The sequence below is a fragment of the Bos indicus genome, chromosome 26, assembly GCF_029378745.1.
Source record: "Bos indicus isolate NIAB-ARS_2022 breed Sahiwal x Tharparkar chromosome 26, NIAB-ARS_B.indTharparkar_mat_pri_1.0, whole genome shotgun sequence".
Classification (NCBI taxonomy): domain Eukaryota; kingdom Metazoa; phylum Chordata; class Mammalia; order Artiodactyla; family Bovidae; genus Bos; species Bos indicus.
In genome coordinates, this window is record NC_091785.1 from 33664191 (window position 1) to 33679689 (window position 15499).

Sequence of the window (15499 nt, forward strand, 5' to 3'; positions counted from 1 at the left end):
CTACCCTCTCAACAATGCCCCAGGTTCCAGCTTCAGTGCCTGTGTGCCTGACTCTTAGAAAACTGGACGGTCAGGGTCTAGAGATTGGAAGGGGCCTACTTTCCATTTTAAGTTACTATTCCTTTTTCCCCCTTTCATGGAAATGTTGATTGAATGATAAGATCCATATGGAGAAGTGCACACACTTACGTACCCTTTTGTGTCTAGGTTCTTTCACTCAGTGTTATCTGAGATGCATCCGCATGGCTCTGTGTTGTCATAGTTTATTCATCTCGTTATTGTAGGCATGTGTTTTAATGCATTCTATTCATCATGCATCACAGATCATGAATTTTTTTTTTTTACATATTGAAGGCTTGTGACAAACCCTATGTTGTCAGATGATGGTTAGAATTTTTTAGCAGTTTTTTAAATTATGTATTAGTTTATTTGGCGGTGCCAAGTGTTAGCTGCAGCATGTGGCGTCTTCAGTCTTCATGGTGGCATGCAGGATCTTCTGTTGTGGCATGTGGGATCTACTTCCCTGACCAGGGATCAGACCCAGGCCCCCAGCATTTGGGAGAGTCTTAGCCATTAGACCACCAGGGAAGTCAGCAATAAAGTATTTTTAATAAAGGTACACCTACATTTTTTTTTAAGAAATAATGCTGTTGCACACAGTAGACTACAGTGTAGTGTAAACATAACTTTTATATACACTGGGAAACCAAAAAAAGAAAAATCTGACTCACTTTATTGTAATATTTGCTTGATTGCAGTGGTCTGAGCCCACATCTCCATATCTGTAGTGTTGCGCTGTACGAATATTCCACAGTTAATCCATTCTACTGTAAATGGACATTTGGATTACTCCCTGTTTGGGGCTGTTACTAAACAGTACTGCTGTGCACACGCGTGGCTCTGTCCTTAGGTAAACATCTGCTCTCCTTTGGGCTGGATACCCAGCAGTGGACTGGGTCTCTTAAAGGATATGTTTAAGTTCAGTTTTGGTAGATTCTGCCAGTTTCCACAGAGGGATGTACAAAGTGGGCTCCCCCAGCATCGAATAGTAACTCCAGGTGCTGAACACCCTGTGGTACTCTAAGGCATAGTCACTGACACCCTGTAGCACTTGTAAGGAGCATACTGGTATCACATTATGATTTTAGTTGGCATTTCTGTAGCATCTAATGAAATTAAGCAGGAGATCCTACTCACTTTAAATATGACAGTTGAACAGAACAATCTGTCCACCCCAGGTCTTTTTTTTTCCCACAGACATTGCAGCGTTCTTAGGCATGCCTTTTATGCTAGTAGTAAAATCAAGAGGTCATTACTGTCTTGACATCTTCGATAGCCCCTGACTGGCTTTATATTTTCCCAGTAAGAAGAAGAAAAATGACTCAGGGAAATCAGTCAACATCCCCCGGGACCGAGTGCCTACGTATCAGTATAACATGAATTTTGAGAAGGTGGGCAAATGCATCATCATAAACAACAAGAACTTTGACAGAATAACAGGTGGGTGCTGGGGGCATGGGCTCAGCTCTCCTGTTCCCTTCCAGTTCCTTCAGCTTCATTCAAACTGGTATCAGACATTCGTCAGAAGGCCTCTGTGTCTACCTGCTATGGCAGACAGCCCCTGCACAGGCGGTGGCACGTGTCCAGGAGAGAGGGATGAGGGGAAACTGGGAACTTTCAGTCTGAGATTTCCATCATGTGGGTTAGCAGATGTGGGGCTTGGACCAAAGAACTCAGAGGATGAAGGTGGGGGCGGGCTGCTTGGCGTCGGCTGAGCCAGGTGATGGGCTTCCCAGGTGGTGCTAGCGCTAAAGAATCTGCCTGCCAGTGCAGGAGCCACAGGAGACGCAGGTTTGATCCCTGGGTGGGGAAGATCCCCTGGAGGAGGAAACGGCAATCCACTCCAGTATTCTTGCCTGGAGAGTCCCCATGGACAGAGGAGCCTGGTGGGCTGCAGACCACGGGGTAGCAAAGAGTCGGACATGACTGAGCACGAGTACAAGCCGCATGAAGGGGCTTACCTTTTGGTGGGGAGGGGGGTGGCGGTACTCACCTTCTGTGCATGTGGCGCCCTTTGGTGAACTCGGTGCTCGATTCCCACAGGAATGGGTGTCCGCAACGGCACAGACAAAGATGCAGAGGCTCTTTTCAAGTGCTTCCGGAGCCTGGGTTTCGATGTGAGTGTCTATAACGACTGCTCTTGTGCCAAGATGCAAGATCTGCTGAAAAAAGGTACACTCCTGCCCCTGCTCCTTCATTCATCTTCCTGCTCCCCAGTGGAGCCAGCCCCACCTGGTCTGAGAAGCTGCCTTCACGTGACGGGGGGAGGGATCTCAGCATGGGAGGCCTTTCCTTCCTCCAGGCGACTGCATACCTGTCTCCAGGACACCTGTCTCTCTTGGTAAACTTAGATTTCCCCCTCAAAGGAGGAAAGCAGCTTACCTCCCAGCAATAGGTTCTGTAGCTACAGAACAGTCTCAATTTCAAAAGGCTAATAAAGTAGCAAATCTTACCTTTCTGTCCAGAACAGAGTTTAAGTATAAATTTTCACTGGTGGCAGATAGAGAATAATAATCCCCATACACTTCAGAACTACCTTAATTCTTACACAACATGTTCACAGAATTGTTTCTTTAGATCTTTAATGGAACCCCTGCCGTGTTGGCCAACAACATCATCGTGCCCATTTCATAAATGTAGGGACAGAGATTTAGAGAGAGAATAAGGGTCATACTGAAGGCACAGTTAGGAGGAGCAGGACCAAAACTCAAGCATTAACTAATTCCAGAACAATTATGTTTTCTATTATCCCACACCTATCTAGTGGAAGCTACCTATGATATTCTCACATTTAGGGCAAATAATTGAAAGTAACACCCTCCCAACCTGTTAGACAGTGACCCATGGGCAGAGGGTAGAAAGTTTCAACTACTGATGCTTTTCTCAGATGCGCAGCTAAACAAGAAAAAGGTCCCTCTCCCCACTTTATAACACTCTCTCTTAAGTACCCATCTCTTACATTTTTAAAAACCAGGCATCTTTTCCTTACTTCTTCAAACAAGGATCTTACGAGCCGACCTTCGGTACCCTAGTAGGCCACGTGGTAGAGCAGACTGGAAATCACGAGTACACATTTGGGGTCTAGTCCAAGTTTGAGCAGTCCAAGGGTGAGCAAGGCAGGGTGTCTGTGCCCTCCTGGTTTTTTGCTTTCCTGAAATGTGGATCATGATACAGTAAGTCCTGCTTCTTGGGGTTGCAATTAGCATTAGCTGAGGGAAAGCTTGTGAGCATGATTTGAGAAGGGTAATGCCCTATACAGATGTAAGGACTTTTCCCAATGGTGGTTTCTGTTCTTATGAAAAGTGAGTTATACTGGGACTTCCCTGGAGGCCAGGTGGCTAAGACCGCATGCTCCCAATGCAGGGGGCCCAGGTTCGATCCCTGGTCAGAGAATTTACATGGCACAACTAAGACTTCTTATGCCACAACTAGAAAGCTTCCACATTCCACAAGGAAGATCGAAGCTCCCATATGCTGCAGTACTAGGATTCCACTCAGCCAAATAAGCAAATAAAAATAAATATTTTTTAAAAAGCAGATTATTCCGCCTGAGCCCAGGTCACATCAGGATCACAGAATTCTCGTTTATCGTCCTATCAAAATAGCAATGTGGTGATTTTTCTTGACAGGGCAAAGTTCTAGGATGTCTCTGAGATGCCATTTTTTATCAGTGAAATAAAAATGAATGAGGCCTACTTTAAGGGGCTCTTGTAGAGATTAAGTAAGGTAACTCGGGCAGAGTACCTAGATCACTGCTGCAGTAGGTGTTCAGGAAATTCTTTTACTACTATTATTTTTTTGGCCACATCGCAGCTTGTGGAATTTTAGCTCCCCAACCAGGAATCAAACTCAGGCCCTCAGCAGTGAGAGCATGGAGTCCTAACCACTTGACTGCCATGGAATTAAGAAATTCTGAATCTTACTCTTCTCTCATCACGGATGAAGAGCAGAAGAAAGGTTATAGTGCATAGTTTCTAGCTAGCTAGCTAGTTAGAACCATAGAACCGTAGATGAGATCAAGCTAAGCCAACTTACTGGGCCTTCCCAGGTGGCGCTAGTTGTAAAGAACCCGCCTGCCAATGCAGGAGAGATGTAAGAGATCCACATTTGATCCCGGTCGGGAAGATCCCCTGGAGGAGGGCATGGCAACCCACTCCAATATTCTTGCCTGGAGAATACCATGGACAGAGGAACCTGGTGGGCTACAGTTCATGGGATCTCAAAGAGTCGGGCACGACTGAGCGACTAACTCTTTTCTTTTCAGTAAAAGTAATACATTCACCTTGTTTGGCAACCACCACCACCTACCTCCAGAAGAACTCTTTTCATCTTGCACAACTGAAACTCTGTCCCTATTAAACCCTAAGGCCCCGTTTCCCCTCCCCTCAGCCCCTGGTAACCACCATTCTGCTTTCTGCCTTGTGAACCTGATTACCCTAGGAACCTCATATACGTGAAATCATAGGGCCTCTTTTCTTTAGTCAGAGTCTTGTTTCACTTAGTGTGTTTTATTTTCTTTAACAAATACTTGCTTGATACTCATGTGGTCTGCTTTGCAAATATCAACCCATTTAATGGGTAGCTCCATTTTACAGACAAGAAAACCAAGACACAAAATGGTTAAGCAGCTTGCCCAGTGTCACAGACCTAACCAAGGCCCCAGCCTTCAGCAGCCCAATATGCTGTCCCAGAAGCTGCCTGAAGCCCGCTTGCCTGTGGGATTCTCTTCCACATGAGGCAGCCTTGTTCTGGTTTCAGACTCAGTGGGAATTCTAGAATTCTCCCTCTAACCTCTCCTCAGTGTCATACAGGGTGCTCCTCCACCCTCTGCATGTCCCTCTTCGTCAGTGGCAGCCGCCAGACTGGAAGGGAATAGAACGTCTGAGGTCCCACACCCAGGAGTCATATTTTAACTTTTCAATGTATCAATGGCTTGCAGCTTCTGAAGAAGACCACAGAAATTCAGCCTGCTTCGCCTGCATCTTATTAAGCCATGGAGAAGAAAATTTAATTTATGGAACAGATGGCAAGACAGCAATAAAGGACTTGACAGCCCATTTTAGGGGGGATCGATGCAAAACCCTGTTAGAGAAACCCAAACTCTTCTTCATTCAGGTAATCCCTTTTCAGAGTCTATAGAGAGACTTCCCTGGTAGTCCAGTGGCTAAGACTCTGCTCTCCCAGTGCCGGGGGCCCAGGTTCAATCCCTGGTCGGGGAACTGGATCCCATGTGTCATAATTAAGTTCAACTAAGCTGCAATTAAGACCCAGCACAGACAAATAAATTAATTTTCTTTAAGTATTAAAATAATTTAAAAAAACGAAGTCAATAGAAATGAAAAAAGATTACAGAGTGACTTGGCTTGTATCATTTTTTACAAATCTACATGCTGTTTCCATTGGGGTATGCAAATTTAGGTTGTATTTTTCTACCTCTAATGCTTGGCATCTGTATTTGCATTAGATCACAAATTATCTTAGTTTAAGACATTATAGTCTTTTTAGTTGCTCTGCTTACTAATTCAACACATCTTCAGATTATCTTGGACATCGTTGTGTTGCTGGTACATGCCAAGCACAGTTCTAAGACTGCAGTGGGATACAGCTGTGAATAGCACACATGTTCCTATTTTCAGCTTCATGCAGCCATCTCTGCTTTGATTTTAGGCTTGCCGGGGAACAGAGCTCGATGACGGGATCCAGGCCGACTCGGGACCTATCAATGACACTGATGCTAATCCCCGTTATAAGATCCCAGTTGAAGCCGACTTTCTCTTTGCCTATTCCACAGTTCCAGGTATCAAGTCCCTCGTCTGCTAACCACACCATGCATCCCACCTTTGAAATGGAGACTTGGAGCTGTGTTAGTTTCCTATTGCTGCAGTGATAAATTGCGGCGAACATGGTGGCTGAACACACACAAATGTATTACCTTACAGTTCCACTGGTCAGAATTCCAGAATGGGCAGCAGTTCCTTCTAGAGACTGTAGGGGGCGCAAATCCACAGCCTTGCTTTCCCAGCATGTTTAGAACTGCCTGCATCCCTTGGCCTGTGGCCCCCTTCCTCCAGCTTCAAAGCCGGCAGCCTCATACCTGACTCTCCTTCCATCCTTAACGTTCTTTCTGACCCTCTTATAAGGGCTCCTGTGGTTAGATTAGTCCTGTCTGGATAATCCCAGGGTAATTTCTCTATCTTGTTTCCTTGACCTCAGCCCCATCTGTGAAGTGCTCTAGGGCAGCAGTTCCCAGCCTTTTCAGCACCAGGGACATGATTCATGGAAAATAGGTTTTCCATGGACCAGGGTGGGGGTGGACGGTTTCCAGATGATTCAAGCACATTGCATGTATTGTGCACTTTATTTCTATTATTATTACATCAGCTCCACCTCAGGTCATCAGGCATTAGATCCTGAGGACCCCTGCTTTATGCCATGAGCATTTCTGAGGGCCACTGTTCTGCTTACCATGGGGATATAGTCACTTTTCTCTCCAAAAGAAAGCTGAATTCTCTCATTTATGATTGTTATTATTATTGGTAATTGTAAGAACAAGCATGTCTATGGCACCTATTTACTGAGTGTTTTTCATGTCTTTTACCCTGAAATAATTCTGTAGTAGTTAGGAGGGGTGTTACTTCTGTCCTCATTTTACAGATAGAAAAAAAAAAAAAAATTGAGCTTGAGTAAGTTTAAGTCACCTGCCCAGGGTCATATAGAGATTTTCATACATAATAGAGTCATTTAGCTCAGACCAGGATTCCTTTATACAGTAGCCTGTAAACAAGCACCAGAAATGCCAGCAGCAACCAAGCCTCCCTCTTGCTTGGGTTTGCCTGAGCAAGTTCAGTGAAGTTCCATTGTTTGGGGTTAAAAACCATCACTCAGAATTCTCTCAGCTGCGGTAGTAGTTTGTCAAGTGCTTGGTATAGAAGTACTGGTTACAGTAAGTTGGCTGTTGTGTTTGGAAAACCAGCTCTGGAAAGATGTACAGATGGGATTTTGTGAGAATGGAAACTTCACAAGTTTTAAGAATCCTGTAAAAAAGAAATGTGGTTCCTGCCCTTGAGAGGAAGGCAGAGTCATGGGAGCATGCCGTTGTGCAATCCAACCTGTCAGTCGAGTTGGAGGGGCCCTAAGCCGGGTCCTGGCAGAACTGAAGGAAGAAGGGAGGATCTAAGGGTGAATTCTAGGGAGGCAGGTGAGAGAGGCTTCCGAAGAAAGAATTTCTGTAACCGAGTCTTAAAAAATCAAATAACAGGAGGAAGGTTGAAATGGCTTATCAGACAGAGTGCCCAGGGGCAGGTGGCTCAGTGCATTGGTAAAACTCAAGAGCCGGACCACGGGGTGTGTTAGTCTTTTCAGGCAGCTCTAATGTAAGTCCACAGGCTGGGGAGCAGAAGTTCATTTTTCACAGTTCTGGAGGTTGAGATCAAGGTGCCAGGCATTGTGGCTTCTGATGAGAGCTGCTACCCTAGCTTGTAGACCACTGCCTCTTCACTGACGTGGCCCAGGGAGGGGAGAGAGGCCATAGCACAGGATATGACTGGCATGCTGTTGTTGTTGTTCATTAGCCAAGTTGTGTCCAACTGTTCACGACCCCATGGACTGCAGGACTGGGCATGAACAAGGTTCAAACCTAGATAGGGCTAAGCAGCCTAAATTTCACCCTTATATAGAAGGAGCTGTTTTAGGTAAGAGAGGGATGTTGACTTAAAAAATATTCACAACCTAAAACTTGAGAGTTATGTTTTATTACATGGAAATTTTTAGGACTTAAGCCCAGGAGATAGCATCTCAAGTAATCTTGGGAGAACTCCAAGGAGACAAGGGAAGGAGCCAGGTTATATAGAAGTTTTGCAACAAAAGGGCAGGTAGTTTGAACATCAAAAGGTTATTGTTAATTAAAGAAAACCAGATAACCCAAATTAATGTAGTGCTTCTCTATGTATGGGAAGAGGCAAGAGTCTGAACTGCCTGAAATCACTGCTTTCATATGCATCAACTACTGGGGCCAGTATCCTGTGTTTTTCACAACCTGAGCTCCCTTGAGGCTCACCATCGGGAGTGGCTGCAGTCTGCCGGCTGCCGGATCACAGGTATTCTTCTCCTTCCTGAGTGCCCTTTGGGCTCACCAGCTCACATTGGAGAGCTGCAGTCACTGATGGCTATGACATCCTCGTTTACTGATATGGCAGGAAATATTCCATTTCTCAGGGACAACATGAGATTTGTGTTTTAGAATGATTCCCTGGAGTACAGTTTGGAGAACACATATCCAGTATGGGTAAGTGAGGACTGATGTTATTTCAGAAGAGCGCATGTGAAGGCCCCAATCACAGACAGCTCCTTCTGGGTAGTGAGCAAAGCAGCAGCCAGGTCAGCTGACTTCATCTCCTTTCTCTTCTCCCATTGAAGGCTATTATTCATGGAGGAACCCAGGGAGTGGCTCCTGGTTTGTGCAGGCCCTCTGCTCCATCCTGAATGAGCATGGGAAGAGCCTGGAGATCTTGCAGATCCTCACCCGGGTGAATGACAGGGTGGCCAGGCACTTTGAATCCCAGTCTGATGACCCACGCTTCCACGAGAAGAAGCAGATTCCATGTGTGGTCTCCATGCTCACCAAGGAACTCTACTTCTGAAGATAATTCATTCCAGGGGTGCATTCCAGCTGAGAAGCTATGGATCATTTGTTGATGAATCAGAAATTTTTTTTGTAATGCTCTTAAAAGATCCAGAAATTCTAAAAGATTTTAATTTCAGGAAAATTATTGATTCAATGGGGAAGAAACTCTCTGGTGCTGTCTTAACGGTCTCTGAATTTTCAGGGACTTTTTTTTTTTTTTACATTGTTATCCATTTGATGACTTTTTCTCTTAAGATTCATTTTGTCTGTCTTTCTCCTTGTTGTCGCACTTAGTACATACAACAAAAATGACCTCTGCAAGTGACTTTTGACTGTGTCCACCATAACTGGTGGTGACTTTGGAAGACTGTCAGAGTCATATTCGTAGTGGCAAAGAGAGTCTTGACAAAAAACAGCCAAAGGGATATGCATTCGCCTATATTGCAGAAAGTGGAATATCGAATGCAGTTTGAGTGAATTTTTCATTGACTTAGGGAAGATTCTTGTGCAAAAATTCCCAGATATGTTAAGAGGCAGGAAAAAATAAAATGATTCTAATATGTAGCAGTCGGGATCCAGTCAAGAAAACGGAAACCATTCTAGGTATTTCAGTAGAGAGAATTTAATAGAGGAAATTGACATACATAGATGATGAAAGAGAAGATAAATGAAAGGAAGCTGTAACCCAGGTGGCACTAGTGATGACAAACCCGCCTGCCAGTGCAGGAAAGGTAAGAGACTCGGGTTCAATCCCTGGGTCAGGAAGATTCCCCTGGAGGAGGGCATGGCATCCCACTCTAGTGTTCTTGCCTGGAGAATCCCATGAACAGAGGAGCCTGGTGGGCTGTAGGCCATAGAGCCACAGAGTCAGACACGACAGAGGTGACCTAACATGCACGTGCGTTGTCACATAGGCTTATGAGGAGGTGTGGTTCCTTAAGTCCAGAAACTGGGATCCTGCACAGGAGCTGGAACCATGGTGGGGCTGCCTGGTGGGAGCTAGACCGCCCAGGAGTTGCAGGAAATGAAGCAATGGCAGGGACAAAGCCACTGCCCACCATGAAACAACACCAGATGAGTCAGACCTGGAAGAATTCCTCATTTTTTCCACCTCTCCTCCTGCCCTGTAATCTTCCTTCAACACCTTACCCTTCCAGCTCTACCTGGAAGCCATCTGGCAAGGGTCCTTGGAAATGTGATTTCCTGCAATACAGAGCATAGCCAGGCATAGTGAGGCAGAGAAGGAACGAGAAATGGTTATGGGCCTGGTTCACAATGTGAACAGAAGGAATTCTATTCCCTGTGTTCAGCGATTCATCCATTCAGTCATTTATTCATTGAGTTGTCAGACAATCTGTGCATTACCTACTATGTGCAAAATCATCTGTTTTAGCTTTATAATCTACCTGGAACTTTTTAGGTTATTCCAAGCCTTATTCAGAGTAAATTTTTGTGACCTCTAATTCTCTAAATGGAGAAAGGTTTATGGTGAAAATGTTTGCCCTGTGTTTTCAAGGTGGTGTTCTTTTTTGAATTCTTGATAAATTACTGTTTTATTTTGCCTAGTAACTTGTTAACAAGTGTTTATATTTATTGATTAAAATGTGGTTAATTCCTAATCTGCTCATTTGCTTTCCTTTTGAAGTTTTTTTTTTTTTTTTTTATGGCAGTTGGAAAATGAGAAAACAGGATAAGAACTGACTCTATGACTTGACCTCAACACAGAACGTAATTCATGATTTCTTTTGAAGCTAGGACACTAATAAAACAACAAGTAAATCATCACTTAGGAAGCTGAAAATTTTCACATAAACGGTTAATGAACCTGTAAAGCTATTTGTGATGGACCGGCATTTATTACTTTGGCAACAAAATCAGATCGTGTAAACGTATCTTCTTTCAATGAAAGAACTAATTTAAGGCCAGTTTCTTAGACTTGCCCCTGGTTTCCTGCCATCTAAAATATACCAAATGTTCAAAACATAAGTGGTGATCATGAATCAAGAAAATCAACAAGCATCTACCCCACTGTTCTCAGAATTCACTGGCTGTTCTTTGGGAAATAGGCCATCCTATTAAAGTTCCCTATCTTAGAATATGCCCAAGTGCATTGTAATTTGAAGTAAAAATCATGGCACTCTAGTTATTTGCCTTGTAATCTTCATTAAATAGGCAGACGTGATCAGCATTAATGTCAGCATTAATTTTTTGTTTTTTAGTTCTCTGAGCAGTCATAGGTATTAAGTTTATAAATTATGAATATTACCTCATGCTCCTTAGTCCCAAGATATAAATCACTGTTAGAAAATAGCCTTTGTCTTGGAGTACATCATGGGGCAGATGCTCTCATTTACCAAGATCAGAAATCCTATCCCAAGTTGTTTATGTGTTCATACCCATCTCCGTTCTTAAACTTTTTGATCTTTTTATAATCTGAAATTCTGATGAAAAATTACTCTAAAGGAGAACTCAATCCTGGTGAATACACATTCCTGGTTATTGTTACTTAGAGTCCAAGCTTCCTCCTTGCAAAAATACCAAGCAGAGTGCTGACGTCTATGAGGAAGATGCTTCCCTTGGCATCATGGGCTCAAGTCTGGGTTTCTGTTTGCTTTTTCTCAAGATGCCACTGGCCTATTTTAAGTACCAGCTTTAGGCTCTGCCCTGAGCTTTTTCCTCTGAGCAAACTTCCATAAACCATCATAAGCTGATTATATTTGTAAATTGCCCAAAATAGGTCTCTCTCCTAGGATGCAGTGTATTCAGCACGGTTTAAGACCTCAAGGAAACCGAGAAAGAAGATAATGTTCACTGAAAGGACATGGACACTGGTTGACAAATCCTTTCTCTTGTCCAGCCTTGCAGTGCATCACCCGAAATCTTTGGACTAGATACTCTGGGCACCACGGATTGCCTCTTGACTTCCTAGGAACACACCCTTCTGTCTGGCTTTCCATCTGGCAGGTTCTTTTCCATCAGATGTCTGGACAGGTGAGAAGCTGTGGTGGTCACCAAATTAAAGCAGCAGCAATGCATCTGTGTCTTTAGGCAGGGACACAAAGGGGCTACCAGTAGCCCCAGGTAGCACGCATTTCCGAAGGAAAGTTATCCTTCAGAGCTCTGCAAAGAACTTCAGAGCTCTTTGCAAAAATATGCAGTCAAAAGGTTCTTTTACACTGTTTTGCCTTATAAATGTTTTTGCCTTGTAAATACAAGGTCTGTGCCCCGCAACATCCACATGCCCTGGGGGCTTGTCAGAAATGCAGAATCCCAGGCCCTGCTTCAGACATGTTCAGCAAGAACCTGCATTTTAACCAGAGCCCCAGGGGATCCACATGCATGTGGCAGTTTGAGAAACTCAGGTTTGACGGCAAGGACCACTTGTTTACACGTTTTGCTTCCCCTGTGCACTGAAGCTGGAGCTTCATAATACTTTTCTGTTGTTCAGTCACTAAGTCGTGTCTGGCTCTTTGTGACCCCATGGACTGCAGCACACCAGGCTACTCTGTCCTCCACTGTCTCCCAGAGGTTGCTCATATTCACATCCAATGAGTCAGTGATGCTATCTAACCGCCTCATCCTCTGCTGCCCACTTCTCCTTTTGCCTTCAGTCTTTCCCAGCATCAGGGACTTTTCCAATGAGTTGGCTCTTTGCATCAGGTGGCCAAAGTATTGGAACTTCAGCTTCAGCATCAGTCTTTCCAATGAATATTAAGGGTTGATTTCAGGGAACGGCTACTCTCTCCAGTATTGTGGCCTGGAGAACCCCATGGGGTCACAAAGAGTCAGACATGACTGAGCCACTTTCACTTTCACTTTCCTTTAGGATTGACTGATTTGATCTCCTTGCTGTCTAAGGGACTCTCAAGAGTCTTCTCCAGCACCACAATTTGAAAGCATCAATTCTGTGGCGCTCAGCATTCTTCATAGTCCAGCTCTTACATCCATACATGACTATTGGAAAAACCATAGCTTTGAGTATACAGACATTTGTCAGGAAAGTGATGTCTTTACTTTTTAATATGCTGTCTAGGTTTGTCATAGCTTTCCTTCCAAGGAGCAAGCGTATTTTAATGTCATGGCTCACAGATGATTTCTTTTAGGATTGACTGGTTTGGTCTCCTTGTAGTCCAAGGGACTCCCAAGAGTCTTCTCGAGCACCATATGCCTAAAAAGAATTCATGAAAGAACATAACATGTTTTGGAGCTTTCACAGAAGACATGTTTCAAGCATGTTTTAATCTTCAGCAAAATCTTCTTGTAAAATTATATGATGCCATTAATCTCCATGGTATACTTTCTATGCCCATCTCCATTTTAAGTGAGCCTTCTGCTGAATGATACAATAAGATTGTTTACACGTTCTCAAAATGTTTGAGAATGTGAATTGCAGGCTTTAAAATGTCTTTCATAGACTGAATGGGATTAAGGGAGCCATTCTTTGCATGGTTTTGTCACAGGCACAGATTGTTGTGCACTGAAACCACAGATCCTTTCTCTTCCCACCTGTCCTCCCAGTTGAGAGAATAATTGCCTCTCCCTGCCAGTGTGCCCTCAGGCCATAGATCACCCTTGATATATTTCAGTACTTTGTTTTGGGTCAGATGGTAAATAATTCTGATTCATAAATCATTAGCACAGACACACCAAGCACACATTTGGAAGGTCCCAGCCAGCGCCACAGTATTGGTGTGGACACGGAAACACCATTAGCTTGCAAGTTCATGCTTGTCTAACCGTCTAAAAGTACATGATCAACACCTGAAAAGCCAAAAGCCAGATATGATGAGTTGACTTTAGCGTGAAGTTTGGTTTATATAAATATTAATGACAGTACAATTTTCTAATAAATTTGTTTTAAGCATTTAAAGCCAACCTGTGTCAAAGGATTTGCATTTGGAAGGCACTTGGGCTTATAAAAGCAGGAATACAAGCCAGGCATTTCTTGAGCTTTGATGGCCAGATCCAGGTAGATGGCATGAGGTTCAGAAGGAATTTGGTAGAAAGGGAGGTAGAAACAGTGTGATAGGTTTGGCCTAAACTGCTAGTTCCAGGGAGTTGCCAGCTGGCCTAGTGGTTTGCAACTCCATGCTTTCACTGCTGTGGCCTTCAGTTCAGTCCCTGGCAGGGGAACTGAGATCCAACAAGCTGTGCAGCACAGCCAAAGAATAAAAACAAAATAAAATAAGTTGCTAGTTCCAGCTTCAGTTGTTTGAGGCATATCAGTGCTCACAGCATCAAATTCTTTCTTATGAGCCAGCATTAGCAGAGGTGCTTTTAACCATCAGTATTTAGAAACTTGGCTCTGGATGCTTCCCTGGTAGTCCAGTGGTTGAGAATTTGCCTTGCAATGCAAGGGACACCAGATCCATCCCTGGTCCAGGAGTACCCCACGTGCCACAGAGCAACTAAGCCTGTGTGCCACAACTACCAAGCCCACATGCTCCAACTACTGAACCCCACATGCCTAGAGTCCATGCTCTGAAACAAGAGAAGCCACCACAGTGAGAAGTCCGTGCCCCCGCAACTAGAGTTGCATTCCAGAGAAAACTTGTGTGCTGCAACAAAGACCTACCACAGCAAAAAAAAAAAGGTGGTAAATAAATAATAAATAGATCTTTGAAATAAAGAAAGAAACTTGGCTCTGAGTCCCATTAAAAGATAAACTGAGGCAAACTAAAATTTTAGGAATTTATTTAAGCCAAAGGGGAAGTGGTTAGAAGTGCTCCCTAAAGGGAGCTGGGGAAAATCTTTTACAGGGAAAAAGTGGAAGCAAAGTAAGGAAATTATTGATTGGCTGTAGCTTAAACCCAGGTTGGCTGTGATTGGTTGCCCTTAGCTTTCTCTTTCCTGATCTTGAGATGTTTATAGGCTTAGATTTTGATTTGCTTATGTCGGTGCAGCAGCAGTCACTCAGTTGCTCAGTCGTATCTGACTCTGCGTGACCCCATGGACTGCAGCACTCCAGGCTTTCCTGTCCTTCAATATCTCCTGGAGTTTGCTCAAACACTTGTCCATTGAATTGGTGATACCATCCAACCATCTCATTCTCTGTCGCCCCCTTCTCCTCCTGCCCTCAGTCTTTCCCAGCATCAGAATCTTTTCCAATGAGTCTGCTCTTTGTATCAGGTGGCCAGTGTATTGGAGCTTCAGCTTCAGCATTAGTTTTTCCAATGAATATTCAGGGTTGATTTCCTTTAGGATTGACTGGTTTGATCTCCTTGCTGTCCAACAGACTCTCAAGAGTCTTCTCCAGCACCATGGTTCAAAAGCATCAATTCTTCGGTGCTCAGCCTTCTTTATGGTCCAACTCTCATATCCATACATGACTACTGGAAAAACCATAGCTTTGATTTTATGAACCATTATTGGCAAAGTGATATCTCTGATTTTTAATGTGCTCTCTAGGTTTGTCTGAGGTCTCCCAAGTACAGGCATTACACCAAACATTGATTTATACAGCAAACATTTAAAGAGCACTGCTAAATCCCAGCAGAGAAGGCAATGGCACCCCACTCCCATCTATGGGTCGCACAGAGTCAGACACAACTGAAGCAACTTAGCAGCAGCAGCAGCTAAATCCCAGATGTTTTATTAGGGGTGCAGCTAAAAAGATGGCCAAGAAATGATACCCCAGAGGAGGCCAAGAAATCACTCCAGTAAAATAGTGACTTATTTTTGTTTATTAGCTGAGCTGTGCATTCATTACTCTAGAGTATAGGTGAAGAGGTGTCCCTCTGCCTAGGGATTCAGAGGGGTTCCCGGAGGATATATGTAACTCTCTTCCACTTTATCCTCCCAACAAGGCTGAGAGGA

At 43.9% G+C, this 15499-nt stretch overlaps 1 protein-coding gene across 1 annotated transcript in view; it reads left to right on the plus strand.

The window, feature by feature from the left end:
- Nucleotides 1-10302, plus strand: part of CASP7 (caspase 7) — a 41818-nt gene extending 31516 nt beyond the window's left edge. The window contains exons 3-7 of the mRNA XM_019953114.2: nucleotides 1364-1500; nucleotides 2104-2232; nucleotides 5000-5175; nucleotides 5728-5857; nucleotides 8476-10302. Coding sequence (XP_019808673.1) covers nucleotides 1364-1500; nucleotides 2104-2232; nucleotides 5000-5175; nucleotides 5728-5857; nucleotides 8476-8699 — 796 coding nt within the window. The 3' untranslated portion in view covers nucleotides 8700-10302. The remainder of the gene's footprint in view (nucleotides 1-1363; nucleotides 1501-2103; nucleotides 2233-4999; nucleotides 5176-5727; nucleotides 5858-8475) is intronic.
- The last annotated feature ends 5197 nt before the right edge of the window (nucleotides 10303-15499 follow it).